Genomic DNA, 19,394 nt, shown 5'->3' with positions numbered 1-19,394 from the left:
GCCTCCTCATTAACCTGTTTATGCTCTGATCTGCAATTAAGAGGATAAATTCAAGCCACATTATTCGTCCCAGCTTGTGAGCTTCGCTGCACCAAGAGTTTCCCCGACTGCAGAGGAATTCTGCCACACCGTCAGAGGATCGACTTACACCGTAAATGCCACACGCGTGCAGCATTTGTGCGGACGGGATCTCTGCCCGTCATTTTCCTGCCAGTGGGTCATTGAGTCTGGCCTCAGACTGGAACCCCAATCAGCTTTATTATTAACGCTGGCAGGGATGGCTGTCCCTGTAACGCAGTGTGTATGTGCGGAGGCCTGCATTAACCGCCCTCTCGCGTTTGCCACCTAAAACAGAAAACCGCTCTTCGCTCCTTCCTGAGCTCTGACCGCCCCATCTCCATTACGGAGCTCTCACTTATTAAGTTTCCAGCCTTAATTATCGTAAAGAGGTGATGTGCTGCTTTATGTCTGGTTATTAGAAGGTGTGGGAGGTATAATGACTCTCTACCATCTTATTTTAACGCGCCGTGTTTTGCTAATTTGTAATTTGCCTCAGCTGTATTGCAGTCGCAGGTTTTAGGCTGGCATTGGCCCTGTAACATCGGAATCATTACTTACCCGGCCGCTGTATTGCAGTCGCAGGTTTTAGGCTGGCATTGGCCCTGTAACATAGGAATCATTACTTACCCCGGCCGCTGTATTGCAGTCGCAGGTTTTAGGCTGGAATTGGCCCTGTAACATAGGAATCATTACTTACCCTGGCTTGCTAAGACAGCTTTGGGGCTTTTAGACTTTTATCATATCGGATAGAATGCAATGTCCCCCCCCCCCATTTGGATTTCACTGATTTAATGAAATTAAAAGGCCATTACGTTTGTATTATTATCATAGGGTTCTATATGCATACCGGTGTAATGGTGTGTTACATAGACCTGGTGGCTGCCATAGAAATCGATGCGCGTGGGTGGGGAGGGGGGGAGGGAGGGTGGGGGAGCTCTTCAGTGAGATTCCTCCCCCTCTTATCTGTTCTCGATGCCCTGTCACGTCCTTGAATCCTGAGAATGAACAGGGTTCACTTGCTGAAGGTCCACCTGCCCCCTGGAGATTGAGATCTCTCGTGCTCTGTGAGGTGTGTGCGTGGGTGTGTGCACTGATCACTGATCTTCATTCTTACTTTTATGACCTCCACATCTCTAGGGGGCGCTCTCCCCACATGAGTTACCACGGATCAGAGTTCGGTTCTTTGACTCCTTTCTGAATTTGTCTCTCTGTGGCTCCGTGGTCTTCAGGAGAGCCGCGTACGGTCGTGGATTCTGTGATGAGCGTTTTTCTCAGTGTACCACCTGAAACTGCTCATGGAGTTCAATTAACGGCGTCTAAGCTGTCCACTTCCCCGGCATCTGCCCTAGACTGCCCTCACATTTCATGCGTTACTTTTCTGGGATGGATATTAAAGAAACACAAGCTTGGAGCTGGAGGTCTGCGTCACTGTAGCGTGAAGGGAAAGGTGTGAGCTCCAGATTTCTGCAGCAGACATTCTCACCAGGCCTTTTAACGCTGTCCTGTAACTTGGGCCACAGTTCCCGGTGGAGCCGACGAAAAGTGCTCTGTGCTGCAGTGTGTTTAAGTAGCTTCCTGTGCATCAGCAGGGGTGGGGGCCTTCGGAGATTTTCCGGGGGTTTGTGCTGCCTCTGACTTTGTTTTTTAACATTTTGTTTACTGAAGTTGCTTCAGGAATTCAGCATTTATATCGCACCAATCCACCTTTCGGTTCTCTGATCCTATTAAGTGGATCCACGCTTCCTGCTGAATGAGTACAGCCTTTAAGGTATTTATCGGCTGCCAGGTGGGAAGCGCTAACACTGGGCCGCTTTGTGAGGCAGGCGCTCACATCCTTTTTGTTTTCTTGCATAATAATACTCAGTGATAAACTAGCTTTCATGTACACACAAACACACACAGATGCAGAGAGAGACACACACACACACACACACACATAGATGCAGATAAACACACACACACATGCTTGCAAAGGAACATGGATTTCGTCTCAAATTGGGGGGGGGCAAACAAGATGTCAGCTGACCTCTCACAGAAAACGCGTCAAACCCTCGCACCCAGCTGGATGGTCGTCAATTTCTCTGTCCGCACTCGCCTCGTTATTGAGGGTGCCAATTAGTGCTAATTAGAAGCTGATCTCTCTCTCTGCTGCTGTGGGGTAGGGTTAGGTTTAGGGTTAGGTTTAGGGTTAGGGACCTGCTGGCCCCGCAAAACCTTCCAGATTGATGCAGAGCTTGATTTAATGAGTTTGCCTGTGTGTGTGTGTGTGTTTCTGTTGGCTGTTAAGTGTGATGGCCCTTCTGACACCCGATGTCAAGTTAATGGTCAACAGTTACCTACAGGAACAAGACAGAGGTTGATCTTGACCCAGTGACCCACCACCACCCCTGTGCTAAGGCAACACTTGATGGGGGGGGGGTGTTAATTCCATTGCTGAGCCCCCCAAACGCGATCTAGTGAGTGGTCCTGAGCCTAAGGATTTGTTAGTCAATATGGTAGGACTCCTAGGTTGTGCTAATCAGGAGTTGTCAGAGATGCCATTAATGATGTCAGGCCACTGCCGCCTTCCGGAACATTCTCCGAGAGTCCTCAGACCTCATGACACTGGAGGACCTTCAGAGTCATCCTAACAACCTTAAAGTATGAAGGATCTCTGGAAGGGTGCATGGACCACTAGATCAGTGACTCCTTCTGATCCATTATCACCCGTTCAAACTCCCCTCTCTCTCAGCACGAGCCCATGTGCCTCTGTTGGTTTTTCTGACCTTTGTTCTATGTTGTCTGTCAGCTTTTTTGGATTACTCTAATGTATTTGTATTTATAGTGTTATGATATTCCCTGATCTTTTGTTATTTTTTGCATCTTAATATTCTGGTCAAAATTGTTTTGCTTTGACAGGCAGGGATTGGGACGTAAGTGTCAGCCTCACATTGGGCGTGGTGTCTCCCCTCATGCGGAAAGGCCCGTGTATTAGAGCAATGATCGCAAGCGGCTCTAGAGGGCGCAAGACACCGTATCCACCGAGACCGCTCCGCTCGGAGGAACAGGAGGCTCAGTGGCATCGCACTTTCTTTTACCCCCCCCCCCCCCCCCAAAACTGCGACACCGTGAGCGACTGCACCGCCACAATGAGGCATTGTCCCGAAAGAAAAAGGCCTGCCCCCTCGACCTCGCAGTCACTGCACCTGGCAGACAGACCGACTATCGCGGCAAATGACATCATTTAGTGAGCAAGATGATTTTTTTTTTTTCTTTGGGGGGAGGGAATGGGTCTGAAAGTTAGTCATCCTGTAAGCTATAAATGAAGACACAGGGTGCCCTCCTTCAACTCTGCCACCCCCCCACCCCCCCCCCCAAATATGTGTATTTTCGCTCTCCCTGCCTTGAATCTCAGTGTGCAGTATCTAACCAAGACCATGCTTCAGTGATGGAGGCAGGTGGCAGGCGGTCCCACCTCTGCACTGAACCGTGACCCCCCCAGACCCTCTGAGCTGAATTTCTGTATGAAGCATTCTTATGAGGTGGGGGGGGTCACACCTGGTGGGGTGTCAGAATTGAGGTGCACTCACGGCGCCATGGCAACCGAACCCTAGCTGGCTCCCTGGGAGAGGCACGTTGACAAGTCGAGCGCTTAATTAAACTCGTGGAGGGGGGGGTTAGCTCGTGGTGGGGGGGGTTGTCTGCGTGACACTCGAATCAGGTCCTGCCATCTTCGGGAGAGCCCAGGGCTGTTGGGTAGCCAGAGCCACCTTCTGCTCCTCACAGACAGACGTTACATCTGCCTGGGGGGGCCCGGGTTATGAAAACAGCCCCCTTTCCGGTGTGTCCAGCAGTAGTGGCTGTCGCGTGACCTCCTTGGAGGAGAGGCATCACAGACCGTCGTGGTCCTGGTTCCCGAGGTCCATGGTAAAGCGCGTGTTTAAATCATCTCTAAAAACATTCCAGAAATCACCCGGTCACACCTTTTTACTCATAAGTGAGTGTATGTGTGTATGTGTGTGTGTCTGTGTCTGTGTCTGTGTCTGTGTCTGTAAGCTGAATGTTACTGTTCTGAGGTGAAAGACTGATTTTAGAGATTAACTCTGATCTGGTTGTTCCTCCTTTTTGCACTTGTTTGATGTTTTGTCGTCGTGTGGCTCCTCAGGGGGAGGTGCGGTGTTCAGTTGATGCCCACCTTCTTCTGGGGGGGGGGGGGGGGCTGAACTCGCCTCGCCTCGCCTCTCAGCTGAGCGATTGCGATTCTCTCTTATCTTAATGGAGGCGGCTCTCCTGCAGAGATGGTCAGAGGCTGAGCAGAGCCCAGATTGATGGAGCCCCTTCGTTTGACCTGTGCTGATTTCAGACATCAGGAAGGATGCACTTTCTTTCAGAATAAGCATGTTATTCTGGATGCTGTTGGACAGAGTTAATGCGGTTTGAAGTCCCAGGCTCAGAGGGGTGGTAGGAGGATGACTGTGATGCTGGCGTATGGGGTTCTGATTGTCCCTCCCTGTCCAGGGGGAGTGGGGGGTACAGTCTTACCTCAGGTGCCTTGGCCAAAGAACCCTAGGGACTCTTGGGGGAAGGGAGTATGGCCAGCCCCCCCATATAGAGTGCCAACCCTCATGTCACCCTCCTGGTGGGTGGGTGTCTGCTGTCGTTTCTGGGAGGCGGGTGGGCAGCGTATCACGGGACACTTTTGGGGTATATGCCAATCAGGACAGACCGACTGGTTTAAACGGGGCCCTGTTTGCTGTGGGCGCGGGCATGTGACTCAGTGTAAGCTCGTGGCACGGCGATCCCAGCCTCTCTCTGTTATTTATGCCTCCCGGGCTCGCGTTTGTTTCCTCCTCTCTGAGAGCGAAGTGCATCGTCTCAGTTGTCAAGTCTGTCTCCTGCCTGGCAACGGGGTCCTCGGCTTCGAGAGTGAGGCTGATGATGATTACCCTCTCTGTCAGTCACTGGTACCTTCCGGAGAGTGCGTTCCTCCCCAGGTACTCAAGACCAGGCGTCTGTGGCCCCTATCACTCTCTCAGAAGGCGGCGTTGTTCCGTTTGCAGCCAATCATGGTGATCTTTAGCGTCGAGATCTCCCTCCAGGAGGCTCCTAGCCAGTGCTGGTTGAAGCACCTTAGGCAAACTTCCCCTCTGGCGCCCCCTATCTGAGAGAAAGTGAAATTGGCCTGCTAAATCTGCACCCCCTCTGAAGATGGCTGCCTGTGTCGTCTAATGGGTTTATAGCTCTGCTTTTGGCTTCCATACTGAAGAGAGAAACTGTTTCCATTCTTTGGCAAAGAGATTTTTTATTTTGGGGGGAGGGGGGTAGTCCAGGGGGGCACGCCACCATTCCAATTACATATTAGAGCTGCCAGTCATGCAGACGGCACGCGTGCCGTGAGGATTCCAGCCGATTCTCCTGTCAAGGACGACGTTTGTGCTTCTTGCTGTGGCTGGTCTCAATATTTTTTTCCTGCAAGCACCTCAGAGGCTGAAAATGTTTGAAGCCGACAGCCGTGTCCCTGGATAAAGGTTTTAATCACTCTCCCCAGCTTTGTGCATATCAGATGAAGCATCGAAGGGCATCTTTTAAACACTGTTCTCTCTCTTTTTTGCATTATTATGTATTTTCCTAATGCTTGCATTTTAAGTTGGGATTACTAATACCGACAATGGAAACCTTGGCATTTGCATTCCGAATCCGCACAATGAATATGAATCAGGGGTAAAGCCGTGGGCTTCGGATCTCGGTGCTGCCGTGTGGCGGCATTTTGGGGAACGAGGTGTCTTGGAAGTGAAAGAATCAGCTTGAGGGAAATGAACAGGATGTGTGTTAAAGTTGGGATCTGCTGTTAAAAATCAGCAATTCAGTAGGAGAGCCGGCATTCGTCCATCAGACTGCCTGATACTCAGAGGTATGCACATGGGGGGGTGGGGGGGGGGGTTGGAATTCTGAATTCCTCCTTCCGAATTCCTTTACGGTTGGAATTGCTGACGATGTCACGATGGCGTCCTAATGGGCCGGGTGCACTTCTTGATTCCCGCTTTCCGGTGTGCTCAGCGTAAACACCCCCCCATGTATCGCGTGCTCAGCGTAAACACCCCCCCCCCCCATGTATCGCGTGCTCAGCGTAAACACCCCCCCCATGTATCGCGTGCTCAGCGTATACACCCCCCCCATGTATCGCATGCTCAGCGTAAACACCCCCCCCCCCCATCTATCCCAGCCATTTTTTCCAAGCCGCTACACTAATGGCCCCGGAATGATGGCTCCTTTTGCCGATCTAGATTGGATGGCTGGGGGGTTTATTGCATTTATAGTTGGGGGGGGTTTATTAAAGGTGGGATGCCACCTCCCCCCCCCCCCCCCCGGCTCTGCTGTGTGCACTCCCTAATCTGTTTAAACTTCTCCTGCTCTGTACGTTTTCCTCTCCATTCTACCTCAATCTTCCCCAGGCTAAAATTACTCGCCGTTGAAAGGAAAAGGAGTGCAGTATGTACCTCTCCACACACAGCAATTGTGAACGGAGTCGGGGTGACTGGGCCGGCCAGGGCACTCAGCTCCCATAATGCACCGCTCAGGCCTGAGGCTTCTCCTCCACCTCTGGTCTGATCCATGTTTGGCCCAGTTACTGTAATTTTTCATCTTTCATTAAGGAAAATGACACTAATGTTTTCAGGGCTGAATTCTGGGTACCCCGATCAGACAGGGCCAGCACCCCGACACAGACGTCCCGATAGGCTGCACCAGTGAGGAGGGTATGTCCTATTATTATACCTTAACACAGGAGCGCGACAATTTCCGGAAGGTATTGTGATGTCCTTCCTTTTGGAAGGAAGAGCAGAGGCGCAGTTTGGTGGGTGGGGTGGGGGGGTTCCAGCAGGTCCTTGAGGCTTAGGGAGGAAGCGGTTGACTAAGCGCGCGACAGTTTCCAAAGCTCTGAAATGTTATTATCCCGTGTGCCCTTGCAGGATGGTGTACACGGCACCATAATCGCCTTACCGGGGCCCAGGGGGTGAGGGCCACAGCTTGGAAGCTGCAAGAGCTCACCGCTCGAACCCGACTTCATGTCTAGAACTGTTTTCCACAGCAACTAAGATGAAAATCTCTATTAATCAGAGGTTGGTTCTCCTGGGAGGGTCGGGGCTTGGGGGTTGTCAGGTGAAACACTTCACTCCACTGGATAGCTCAGCGATTTTTCCTGCTCTTGACTCTCCTCGCTCTCCTTGGTGAGGTTTTGGACCGGATGAACATATTCACATTCCCAGATCTCATCAGTTTTCCATTTTGAGATCCTGGAACGAGAGCCTGGCTGCATTTAGAGTCAGGCTGGGACCGTCATCCAGTCCGGGCTGGATCTGCCAAGGGCTGGTCTACAGCTGTTCTAGATCATTCTGTCTGGGATGAAAAGCCCTCATGCATCTCCTGTGAGGCTGAGATGGAGGAGAGCCAGGCGATGGTGATGTTTTCTTATGATTTGGGGGGGTTTTATACTGTAATTGTGGTAATGAGACAATTCCATTGAGTGACTCTCTTCAGAGTCAGAGATGATACCTCATATGGGAGCCTCCATGTTTTGTGCTGTAACACCTACTGTGAAGAGCAATCCAAACACCCTTGAATTATATGATCTCAAAGTGCCTTCTAGAATCACACTTAACATTCAGTATATAAACCAAATAACAAACAGAATGGTGCAGAAAGTCCTCTTCTGTTGCTGCACTTGTGACTATAGTCTGCGATCTTTGATATCGTTTGGCAGAAGGTATCGGGGGAGGCTTCCAGCCAAGCTGGCTTTCATGGGTGGACTTTCTGAAGATTTTCACCAAGTCCTGTCTCTGGTTGGTGCTCTTACTGTAAACATAACTATCACAGCTTGGCAGAGGGTCCGTCTGTTTCTGAGAAGCCGTTAAATATCAGCTGTTTGGCTCTGGATGCTCTGCAGGGCTACTAGGCAGGCAGAAGACAGCCCATCAATCTGCTTGAATGTACTGCATGGCGTCTGCTAAGTCAGGAAGCTTTGCTCATTGGTCGGCCATAGCCAATCGCGGTGGCTCCACATTTATGTGCATTAGCTGTGACGGGCAGCTCTGCCGGGCTATGAATAAACGTACGAAGTTAGCACCACTCTTCCCGGAAGGACCCCGCTGATTTAGATGTCCGCTCGTAAGCCTGTAATCCTGACAGACGTTCCTGACGTTTCAGTCCACTGGGTAACGTGAGCACTTTTGTTCACGCACGTTGCTGGGAGCTGGAAGGTGGTCAGATGTATGCTGACCTGTTAATCATCTGTTTTTTGGACAAAAATTTTCATCAAATGTCTCCATGCATCCTGCTTAAGAGTTTATTTTAAACACGATCGGGCAGGTGAGATGCGTCAAAGCTGACATCAGTTTGATCCGACTTTCCGCCTCTCTCATTAAGGCGTGAACCACACTTCTCGGGGCGGCGATTTTGCCACACAGGTGCCCTTTGCCCATACCCCTCCTCGTCGTCTACTGTCAGAAGATTCACCGCATAGCAGTAAAATCGCTGGTAGCAGGGGGTTGCGGCTTTCAGTGGCCTGTCTCCATGTGCGTGGACCCAGTGGCAGGGGGGGGCACGCCTTGTGAGGGTAGTGACAGCCCTCGGCCCCACCCCACCTTGGCAGATGGAGCAGTGCCGGATGAAAGCGGAGGCACATGAAAGTCAGAGAGGCTCCCTTAGCGACGGAGTTCAGGAGACGTGTGTCAGGGAGCAGGGGGGATGGGGGAGGTCTGGCAGGCTGGGGGGATGGGGGAGGTCTGGCAGGCTGGGGGGATGGGGGTGTGCAGCGCCGTCCGATGCTGTGCTGCCCCACGGTGTGCAGCCCAGGCTACCGTCGCTGTGGAAATGCGCTGAAGCATCTTCAGATGTCAGAAACTGCAAGCAGTTTCCCAGTATGAATCATGCAGCTAGAAATCTCTAACTGCGTATAAAGCGAGAGCGGGGTGGGTGCTCGTGCGAGAGGTGGGTGCTCGTGCGCGGGGTGGGTGCTCGTGCGAGAGGTGGGTGCTCGTGCGAGAGGTGGGTGCTCGTGCGAGAGGTGGGTGCTCGTGCGCGGGGTGGGTGCTCGTGCGCGGGGTGGGTGCTCGTGCGCGGGGTGAGTACCTAAGAGAGTGATTACTGACTACTTCAGGAGTGAAATCAGCTGCAGTTTCTGTGTATAAATGATAGTAAATAATTGTGTATACATTTAAGATTAAACAAAGACTAATGGGCATTTAGCTTTGAGATGTCAGTTTTTGTCTTTCCTCAAAGTGTATACACACTGTCTCTGACAGACACACATACTGTCACTGTCACAGGCGCACATACTGTCACACACACAGTGACACACTGTCACAGACACACATACTGTCACACACACACAGTGACACACACTGTCACAGGCGCACATACTGTCACACACACACAGAGCAACACACACTGTCACACACACAGAGCAACACACACTGTCACAGACACACATACTGTCACACACACACACACACAGAGCAACACACACTGTCACAGACACACATACTGTCACACACTGTCACACACACACAGCAAGACACAATGTCACAGGCGCACATACTGTCACACACACATACTGTCACAGACACACATACTGTCACACACACACAGAGCAACACACACTGTCACAGACACACACACTGTCACAGACACACACACAGAGCAACACACACTGTCACAGACACACACACTGTCACAGACACACACACAGAGCAACACACACTGTCACAGACACACACACTGTCACAGACACACACACAGAGCAACACACACTGTCACAGACACACATACTGTCACAGACACACACACAGAGCAACACACACTGTCACAGACACACATACTGTCACACACACACACAACGACACATACTGTCACACACACACACAGAGCAACACACACTGTCACAGACACACATACTGTCACACACACACACAACGACACATACTGTCACACACACACACAGAGCAACACACACTGTCAGACACACACACTGTCACAGACACACACACAGAGCAACACACACTGTCACAGACACACATACTGTCACACACACACACACAGAGCAACACACACACTGTCACAGACACACATACTGTCACACACTGTCACACACACACAGAGCAACACACACTGTCACAGACACACATACTGTCACACACTGTCACACACACACAGAGCAACACACACTGTCACAGACACACATACTGTCACACACACACAGAGCAACACACACACTGTCACAGACACACATACTGTCACACATACACAGAGCAACACACACTGTCACAGACACACATACTGTCACACACACACACAACGACACACACTGTCACAGACACACATACTGTCACACACACACAGAGCAACACATACACTGTCACAGACACACATACTGTCACACACACACACAACGACACACTGTCACAGAAACACATACTGTCACACACACACAGAGCAACACACACTGTCACAGACACACATACTGACACACACACACAGAGCAACACACACTGTCACAGACACACATACTGTCACACACACACAGCGACACACACTGTCACAGACACACATACTGTCACACACACACAGAGCAACACACATACTGTCACACACACACAGAGCAACACACACTGTCACAGACACACATACTGTCACACACACACAGCGACACACACTGTCACAGACACACATACTGTCACACACACACACAGCGACACACACTGTCACAGCGACACACACTGTCACAGGCACACATACTGTCACAGACACACATACTGTCACACACACACAGCGACACACACTGTCACAGGCGCACATACTGTCACACACACACACAGCGACACACACTGTCACAGGCACACATACTGTCACACACACACACACACAGCGACACACACTGTCACAGGCGCACATACTGTCACACACACACACAGCGACACACACTGTCACAGACACACATACTGTCACACACACACACAGCGACACACACTGTCACAGGCACACATACTGTCACACACACAGTGACACACACTGTCACAGACACACATACTGTCACACACACACACACAGAGCAACACACACACTGTCACAGACACACATACTGTCACACACACACACAGCGACACACACTGTCACAGGCACACATACTGTCACACACACAGTGACACACACTGTCACAGGCACACATACTGTCACACACACACACAGCGACACACACTGTCACAGGCGCACATACTGTCACACACACACACAGCGACACACACTGTCACAGGCGCACATACTGTCACACACACACACAGCGACACACACTGTCACAGGCGCACATACTGTCACACACACACACACAGAGCAACACACACACTGTCACAGACACACATACTGTCACACACACACACGACACACACTGTCACAGGCGCACATACTGTCACACACACACACAGCGACACACACTGTCACAGACACACATACTGTCACACACACACACACAGAGCAACACACATACTGTCACACACACACACGACACACACTGTCACAGGCGCACATACTGTCACACACACACACAGCGACACACACTGTCACAGACACACATACTGTCACACACACACACACAGAGCAACACACACACTGTCACAGACACACATACTGTCACACACACACACGACACACACTGTCACACGCGCACATACTGTCACACACACACACAGCGACACACACTGTCACAGGCGCACATACTGTCACACACACACACAGCGACACACACTGTCACAGACGCACATACTGTCACACACACACACACAGAGCAACACACACACTGTCACAGACACACATACTGTCACACACACACACGACACACACTGTCACACGCGCACATACTGTCACACACACACACAGCGACACACACTGTGACAGACGCACATACTGTCACACACACACACAGCGACACACACTGTCACAGACGCACATACTGTCACACACACACACAACGACACACACTGTCACACGCGCACATACTGTCACACACACACAGCGACACACACTGTGACAGACGCACATTCTGTCACACACACACAGCGACACACACTGTGACAGACGCACATTCTGTCACACACACACAGCGACACACACTGTGACAGACGCACATTCTGTCACACACACACACAGCGACACACACTGTGACAGACGCACATTCTGTCACACACACACACAGCGACACACACTGTGACAGACGCACATACTGTCACACACACACACAGCGACACACACTGTGACAGACGCACATACTGTCACACACACACACAGCGACACACACTGTGACAGACGCACATACTGTCACACACACACACAGCGACACACACTGTCACAGACGCACACACTGTCACAGACGCACATACTGTATGGCTGCAGTCTCGTTTGATTACATGTGACATGACATGGGCGTGGTACCTGTGTCCATTGGCATCATGTCCAGTCAGAGGTTCAGTCATGTGGCCAGTGTCCATAGTGCTCTGGTTTCCAGGTAACCGGAAGAAGGCTGTTTATCAGGAAGTAATCCATATTGTACCACGGTAAAGCAACCCAGTCTTCCTAACCCGCCTCGTTTTTCCGACAGTGGTACCAATGGGTTAACGCTTCCGAAACTCATCAGGAAGATGTACGCATTTGCCTACTTAGAGTGGCCGTGCTTAAATCCGTCGTACATTTTTAAACTGTAATCAGGCGGCAGTAACCCGAGCAGATTAACACAATGATTCGCCCTTGAAGTTCGGGGGCATTCTGGGAAAGCATTTACAGCGCGTAGCTCATCGCGGCTGTGTTAATGGGAAAGTGGTTTGTATAGAGGTGGCTCTGAATGGCCTCCCTGCTCGCGGCTCTGAAGCTTTGTAATAAAAGAAAAGTCAAATAAATTTCACTTCAAAGTGCCTGATTTTAATATAAAAGGAGCTTTTATTTTGTAACGTAGTCGACTCCCAGTTTGTCGCAATTTTGTTAAACCGCAATATCTCAACACAGCTTGGGATGGGGGGGTGTCACTTTTGGAGAATAGAGGGGGAGCGTTCACACCCAGCTGGGTGGGAGGGGGTGGGTCTTTAACAGCGGGCTGAGGGTTTAGATAGGCCAGGTTTCTTCTGCAATCACTATGTTGACTCTGCTGCGAAATTGCATCGGGGAGAGAACGTAATAATCTCCTAATTCCTGAAAACAAACACGCAATGGGGCTGTGTGAGCAATGCCGGCGGTAACCCCCTCACAGACAGCGGGGGAGGGGGGTGCTCACATCAGAGGGTTCAGATGAAAGCATGCGGCGGTGCTGTGCTGTCTTTGAGGGAACCCTTGCAGGATAGCGACGTGGGCACTGCTCCCCCCCCCCCCCCCCCCAGACTGCAGTACACCCGTGAACCCCACCCCATAATCTTTATTATGGATGGGGGTGCGTTAGACATTACCAGGTGGGTCTTGCCTGTGTCTTGGTTGGTATATCCCCCCCCCCCCCCATTTCTCCCTGCTGTCCTCGGATATCTGTGAAGGTCGACAGTGTGAATCAGGAACAGTCTTCATGGGGTGTTTTTGTGATATGTGGTTTGTTTCGGACCTCGTGCGGGGCCCCTCCCGCTTCGGATCCGGTAATCGTTTGTGGGATTCCCACTCCGTACTGCCACACCTCCTCGCATGTGTCTGCTGTGAGACTGACGGTCTCATCCTCTGCTTTCTCCTCAGTTGGTGGCCATTTACGACGAGCAGGACCCCCACCACGGCGGCGACGGCACCAGCGCCAGCTCAACCGGCACGCAGAGCCCTGACATGTTTGGCAGCGAGCTGGGATCAGCCAACATGTCCGCCCTGCAGCCGTACCAGGTCAACAGCGAGATCGAGGTCACACCCTCGGCCCTCAAGACCAGTAAGTGCTGTCACTCCTCGGTTCTCATCACGCCTGACGTCTGTAGCGGGGGAGGCCTGCCCACCCATCTCTGCACCAGAAATAATTGCCGGATAATCGTTAATGTCTCTGCTGAGATCCTGGCCCAGGCTCCCACCAAAAGTCCAGTTTCCTGCGAAGGTCACGATCCCCCCCCCCACCCCCTTCCAAGGTCCTGAAAAGCCCCCCCTCCCCAGTTATATCCTCACCTTGCTGGGGGGAAGAGAACTTCCATGCATTTTTCCACTGGGCTCAGGTTTGCCAAATCCACGCCCCAGAGCATTATGGGTAAACACGCCAGCTGTGTCTCACATGGCACCTCTGGAGGGCCCGTCTGTTTTCCACTCTCGGGGGCAGGAATCTGGGACGGGGTGTTTGTTTTTGGTGATGGTGGGGATGCCAGAGGCAGAATGCAGCCCAGCACAGGAACTGCCATGGATTACAGTCACACTAAGACCCCCCCCCCCAGGCAGCTTGGCGCTGTCTCCTGCTTTATTTTTGTGCAACTTTAGCTGTAAATCAACTAAAGTATGTTTATGAAATTTGACTGTGCAAGCATACTGTCTATGAGTAAATATTTGGAAGTTGGTAGTGAGTAAGAAATTCAAAGCCACAGCCATACTTTACTGGAAAGGTACATTTCATGACATTACTGAAGGGTGTTTGTATCAGATAGAGTTGGCAATCAGCCACGTTGTGTGACTCATCTGAGTTGCCTATTCGTATTGCAGGGGTTACCTGTGAGTGTCAAGCTGATTAGCCATGGTCCTCATCTAGTTACATTACAGAGCTAGTATTTATTACGATGAGGGGTGGGGGGTCCCTTTTGTACACAGCAGAGTAGGAATGACTCTGTCGTAGAGCATCTTTGTAGAAGTTGGAGCTGAGACCCTACCTTCTGGCTGTGTCTCGTGGAAGGTGCTGTAAGAACAATATGAGGTAATGCTTCACAGGACTTTGCTGACTGCTTTCCTGTCACCCCAGAGCAATTTCACGTCCTCATAATGCCACCAGAGGAGGTGAGACCGACCAGCCAGTAATAGTGCTACAGATGAGATGTAAATTTTGCATAATGATTGTAATTCGCTGGTGATTATGTGGATTGAGGCTCGCATTACAGGCCCTGACGTGAAGATGTGGGGCTCTTTAAAGCAGGTGGGGCGGTGGAATCACAGGACTCTGATTTTAATGAGTGCGAGACAGTGGCAATTCGGGGGTCATTGAATGTGCCCATGAGGTGGTGACAGCCAGCTGTTCATCCAGCTGTGATCTGAATCGCAGTGTTCTAGCGGGATTGGCAAATGTCTAGCTTAGCAGTGTGTGCTGGAGCCAAGTTTTCCTCCAGTTTATGTTCCTGGTAACACTAACATAAGTAGGCCTGTCACAATTATTACATAATCACCTGAACGCAATTATTTGAGCTGACCATGATTGTTTTGCATAATTGCTAGAATCATCTCCATTCATCTGTATAAAAATATCTGGATGAAACAGAAATGTCACAACATATTTGTCACTATTTCCGCATCGTTTTCTATCATGAGATGTTTGTCTGCTGCTCCGCTAATGGCATCATCTCGTTGTGCTTCTGAACCGACCCCTACCGTACATTTTGCTTCTTATTTGTTATGTCATATCTACCCTGTACTATTTTTTTGTTTGCAAAGCTTAAAAGCCAGACAGAAATGCATTTTTTATATATGTTCCAATGTTCAATCAATAGCTCTTCTTCTTCATAAGGTGCATGTGTGTTTATTAAACTGTGATTAGGCTAACTCTATAATAGTGTTATAAAATAAACCGAAAAAGATTAAATCATTAATCGCAATTATTTGCATAGTACTTAATCGTTAACTAACATTTCATGATTGTGACAGCCCTGAATAGAAGTGAGGGATGTTGTTTGATGAAGTCCAGTTCCCAAAAGGTAACTGAGGCCCAAAAGCTAGTTTGTGGAATCCTTGGACATGTGTTTCTTGTTGTACCTTGGAAAAGTGCTTGCCCTGAATATACTTAGCGAAACTTCGAGAGGGCTGGGCTGGATGTCCAGGTACGTACACACACACACACGCACATGCGCACACACACACACACACACACACACACACACGCACAGGGTGGTAGTCGGGGCAAAGGTGGGGGGGGGGGGGCTGCCATGCTGGGTTTCTCCTACCTCCAGACATTGGAGGAGAGGGCGGCAAAGTGTCAGGTGAGTTGGTGATCAGAGCCATTAAATGCTTACCTTTTGGGGGGGGGGGGTCTAGCTGTTGTTTAATCAGGAGTGTCACAGTTTCTAGTTGCTGGTCTGGATTGTGACGCTCGTCCTCTCTGCAAGATGAATGATGGCTAAGACGATGTCAGGATGTCTTCTCTGAGAATTATCGATTATCAAAATTATCAACCAATCCAATGATAGTGTTTTAGTGGCGCAGGCGCCTCCTGTGACATGAGGAATTGAAAGGCTGGGGCTCAGTTAAGAATGAACAGTATTGCATGCAGTTATATCATTAATGATAATGATGATGTATTAAAATTATAGGTTTTTTGGCTGAGCTAATCCCATCAAACAGGCTGGCTGGGATGCTGTTAATGTATTAAATTGTTTATAAAAAAAGGCTCATTAATCCAACAGAAAAAGCTGGTGCTCGTTCTCAGATAGCTGGACATGCACGGTGGGGGGGGTGGTGCTCGTTCTCAGATAGCTGGACATGCATGGTGGGGGGGTGGTGCTCGTCCTCAGATAGCTGGACATGCATGGTGGGGGGGTGGTGCTCGTCCTCAGATAGCTGGACATGCATGGTCGGGGGGTGGTGCTCGTTCTCAGATAGCTGGACATGCATGGTCGGGGGGTGGTGCTCGTTCTCAGATAGCTGGACATGCATGGTCGGGGGGTGGTGCTCGTTCTCAGATAGCTGGACATGCATGGTGGGGGCTTTTTGCCTTGATTTGCCTGTGAGCCTCCTAGCTGGTAGACGATGACAGCAGGGAGACGATGACGCGTGCGTTGGGAGAGCCCTGTACGGCGGTGCCCGGTGAGTTTATCGTACCCTCCGCCCTCACGGTCCTGGCCGGTCCCCCGTCAGGCTAATTGCCTGTTACAGCCACCTCACATTCCAAAGTGTCACCCAGTGGAAGCACTACGACTCTTACGTCTGTATCGCTGACTGTGGAAACAGAACCTCTGTTTGGACCTTTTTTTATGAGCCGCTGTCAGAAGAAAGAAGAACTAATGCAAGAAAGAAGAAAAAGAACAAAAGAAAAAGATAAACAGAGTCACCCCGCCTGACGGCCATCTCCTCACGTTCCCGCTCACGCTTTCCTCACCTCCCTAAAAAGATAAACAGAGTCACCCCGCCTGACGGCCATCTCCTCACGTTCCCGCTCACGCTTTCCTCACCTCCCTGCTCCTCCCCGATGTTCCCGGTTCTTCGGCCCATGATTGGGGATTACAGTCTTCCGATCTTCATTATCCTGAATCGGGCTCTCATTAGATTGTTGGGCCTTCGCTGATTTCCCTTCCCGCTTTATGTTAAAGGCTCCTGTGGGCTGTCGCTCTTCACCAGAGCCGCCCAGACCTCCCTGTTTACCCCCTTATCCCTGGCTAATAAACTGCTGCAGAACTCATTAAAATGACTTATAAGCAGCAGCCTGAATAAAGACAGATCTGTCACCGGGATGGTGGTGATTCTGCTGTCCAGGCTGGGGTGGCATTTGGGAACTGCAGAGAGCCATTTGACTGGCGTACATCAGTCGCTGGGACAGTGTTGCGTCTTTTAAGAATTTTGGCTTTGTAGTTGAAGGAGGTCCTTGGGAAGTGTCATTTGTCTGTTGCTGCCTCCTCATGATGCTGCTCCCACAGGAGGTCTTGCCTCTAGAAGCATATTCCTCGGCTTTTTGGCGGCTGCCCACCCCGCAGACCCCACCAACCCGCCGCCTTACTGGGTCATAGGGGGGTTAACCTGTAACGGCCCCCACGCGAATCCACAGGGGCTTTCTGTTCTTCCTGTGCTCTGGTCTTGCTAATTGGCCCGCACCCTTTCTCTCCCAGCCGGGGTGGGCGCAGTGGTGGGCGCAGTGGTGGGCGCAGTGGTGGGCGCAGTGGTGGGCATGGCCTCGTATGTAGGTGGAGCCCCGCACCACCAGCCTTTGTGAGAACTTGCCTCATTGGCCAGCGTGTGGCAGGGAGGGAGCCCCCTGTCTTTCATCTCTGGTTACTGCGCCTATCTTCCCAGGCCTGGTCAGCAGTCATGTGTCCATCTAAACTGCGGCATGTTTAGCTGCCCGCTGATACCTCCATGCCATGTCTCAACCCCCCCCCCCCTCCCCAAACACCGAGGTGCATCTTTCCATCTCCCTCCTTTCCCAGAGTGTGAGCTTTAATTAGTTGTTTTTAGCTTCCATCTCGTCATGGGACTGTAGTGAAATATTTACTCAGGTCTCTTGTCAATCATGCCTCTCTGTTCTCCTGACATTTGTGTTTGTGGCTCTCCTTGTTCATAATTACTGTGTTTATACGGCAGACTGCTGGGGGGGGGGGTGTACATTATTTAAGGGAGGGTGTGGCCAGGCATCTCAGGACAAGGCCGATCTCAGGTGCTTTTCCTTTGTCGGACAGAGGGGGCGCTGTTGGTGATGGATGTCCCAGAGTGAGCAGTATGACTGTGTCAGGCTACACTGGGGAGACCCTCCCCCCACTGACACCTGTCACTCAGCTGACACCATGCCTCCCCCACCCCCCATGAGGTTCAAGGTCTTCTCTTCTGAGTGGATAAATACGCAGCCTTGCCTATTTCCTTCTCCTTCCCAGAACAGCAGTGCCCCCCCCCCCACCTCATTTTTAAGGGTCAACACTCCCCATAATGCAAACCAGAGTGCTTCAAATTACACACCTCTCAGTACAGGGGGGATCTGGGCAAGTCCTTGTGGGTTTTATTCTCAGTTTTTCCTAAACCTTTGTAAACGTTTAACTAGTCACAGCACGGCTTCAAGGAGCAGTTAACGAGCCACTGTGTGGTTAACGCGCCTCTGTGTGGTTAACGCGCCTCTGTGTGGTTAACGCGCCTCTGTGTGGTTAACGCGCCTCTGTGTGGTTAACGCGCCTCTGTGTGGTTAACGCGCCTCTGTGTGGTTAACGCGCCTCTCTGTGGTTAACGCGCCTCTGTGTGGTTATTGCACTTCTACGTGGGTAATGACCTCTATACACTTACCATACATCTGTGCAGGAAACATAACCCTACACCTGGAATCCACTTCTATATCAGCCCTGTACCTGTTTTTATCTAAATCATAGATTAATCAGCATTTAAATCCCTTTAAATGTTAGCAAAAGCATGTTTATATAGAACCTGCTCCTAGGTGCCTCAGCAACATGCCGAAGCTGCATCCTTGATCTCAAGAGGTTTGGCGG

The 19,394-nt window shown here is 50.8% G+C and overlaps 1 protein-coding gene across 5 annotated transcripts in view; it reads left to right on the top strand.

Annotated features, from left to right (window-relative positions):
- pard3aa (par-3 family cell polarity regulator alpha, a) overlaps window positions 1–19,394 on the top strand; it is a 208,249-nt gene that overhangs the window by 68,291 nt on the left and 120,564 nt on the right. For all 5 annotated transcript variants that reach the window (XM_072713762.1, XM_072713767.1, XM_072713759.1 and 2 more), the window contains exon 3: window positions 13,789–13,969. In XM_072713762.1, coding sequence (XP_072569863.1) covers window positions 13,789–13,969 — 181 coding nt within the window. The remainder of the gene's footprint in view (window positions 1–13,788; window positions 13,970–19,394) is intronic.

This window comes from Paramormyrops kingsleyae, chromosome 1, assembly GCF_048594095.1.
Source record: "Paramormyrops kingsleyae isolate MSU_618 chromosome 1, PKINGS_0.4, whole genome shotgun sequence".
Lineage (NCBI taxonomy): Eukaryota > Metazoa > Chordata > Actinopteri > Osteoglossiformes > Mormyridae > Paramormyrops > Paramormyrops kingsleyae.
Note: the sequence above shows the minus strand (reverse complement) of the source record. Positions and strands in the feature narration are given on the sequence as shown.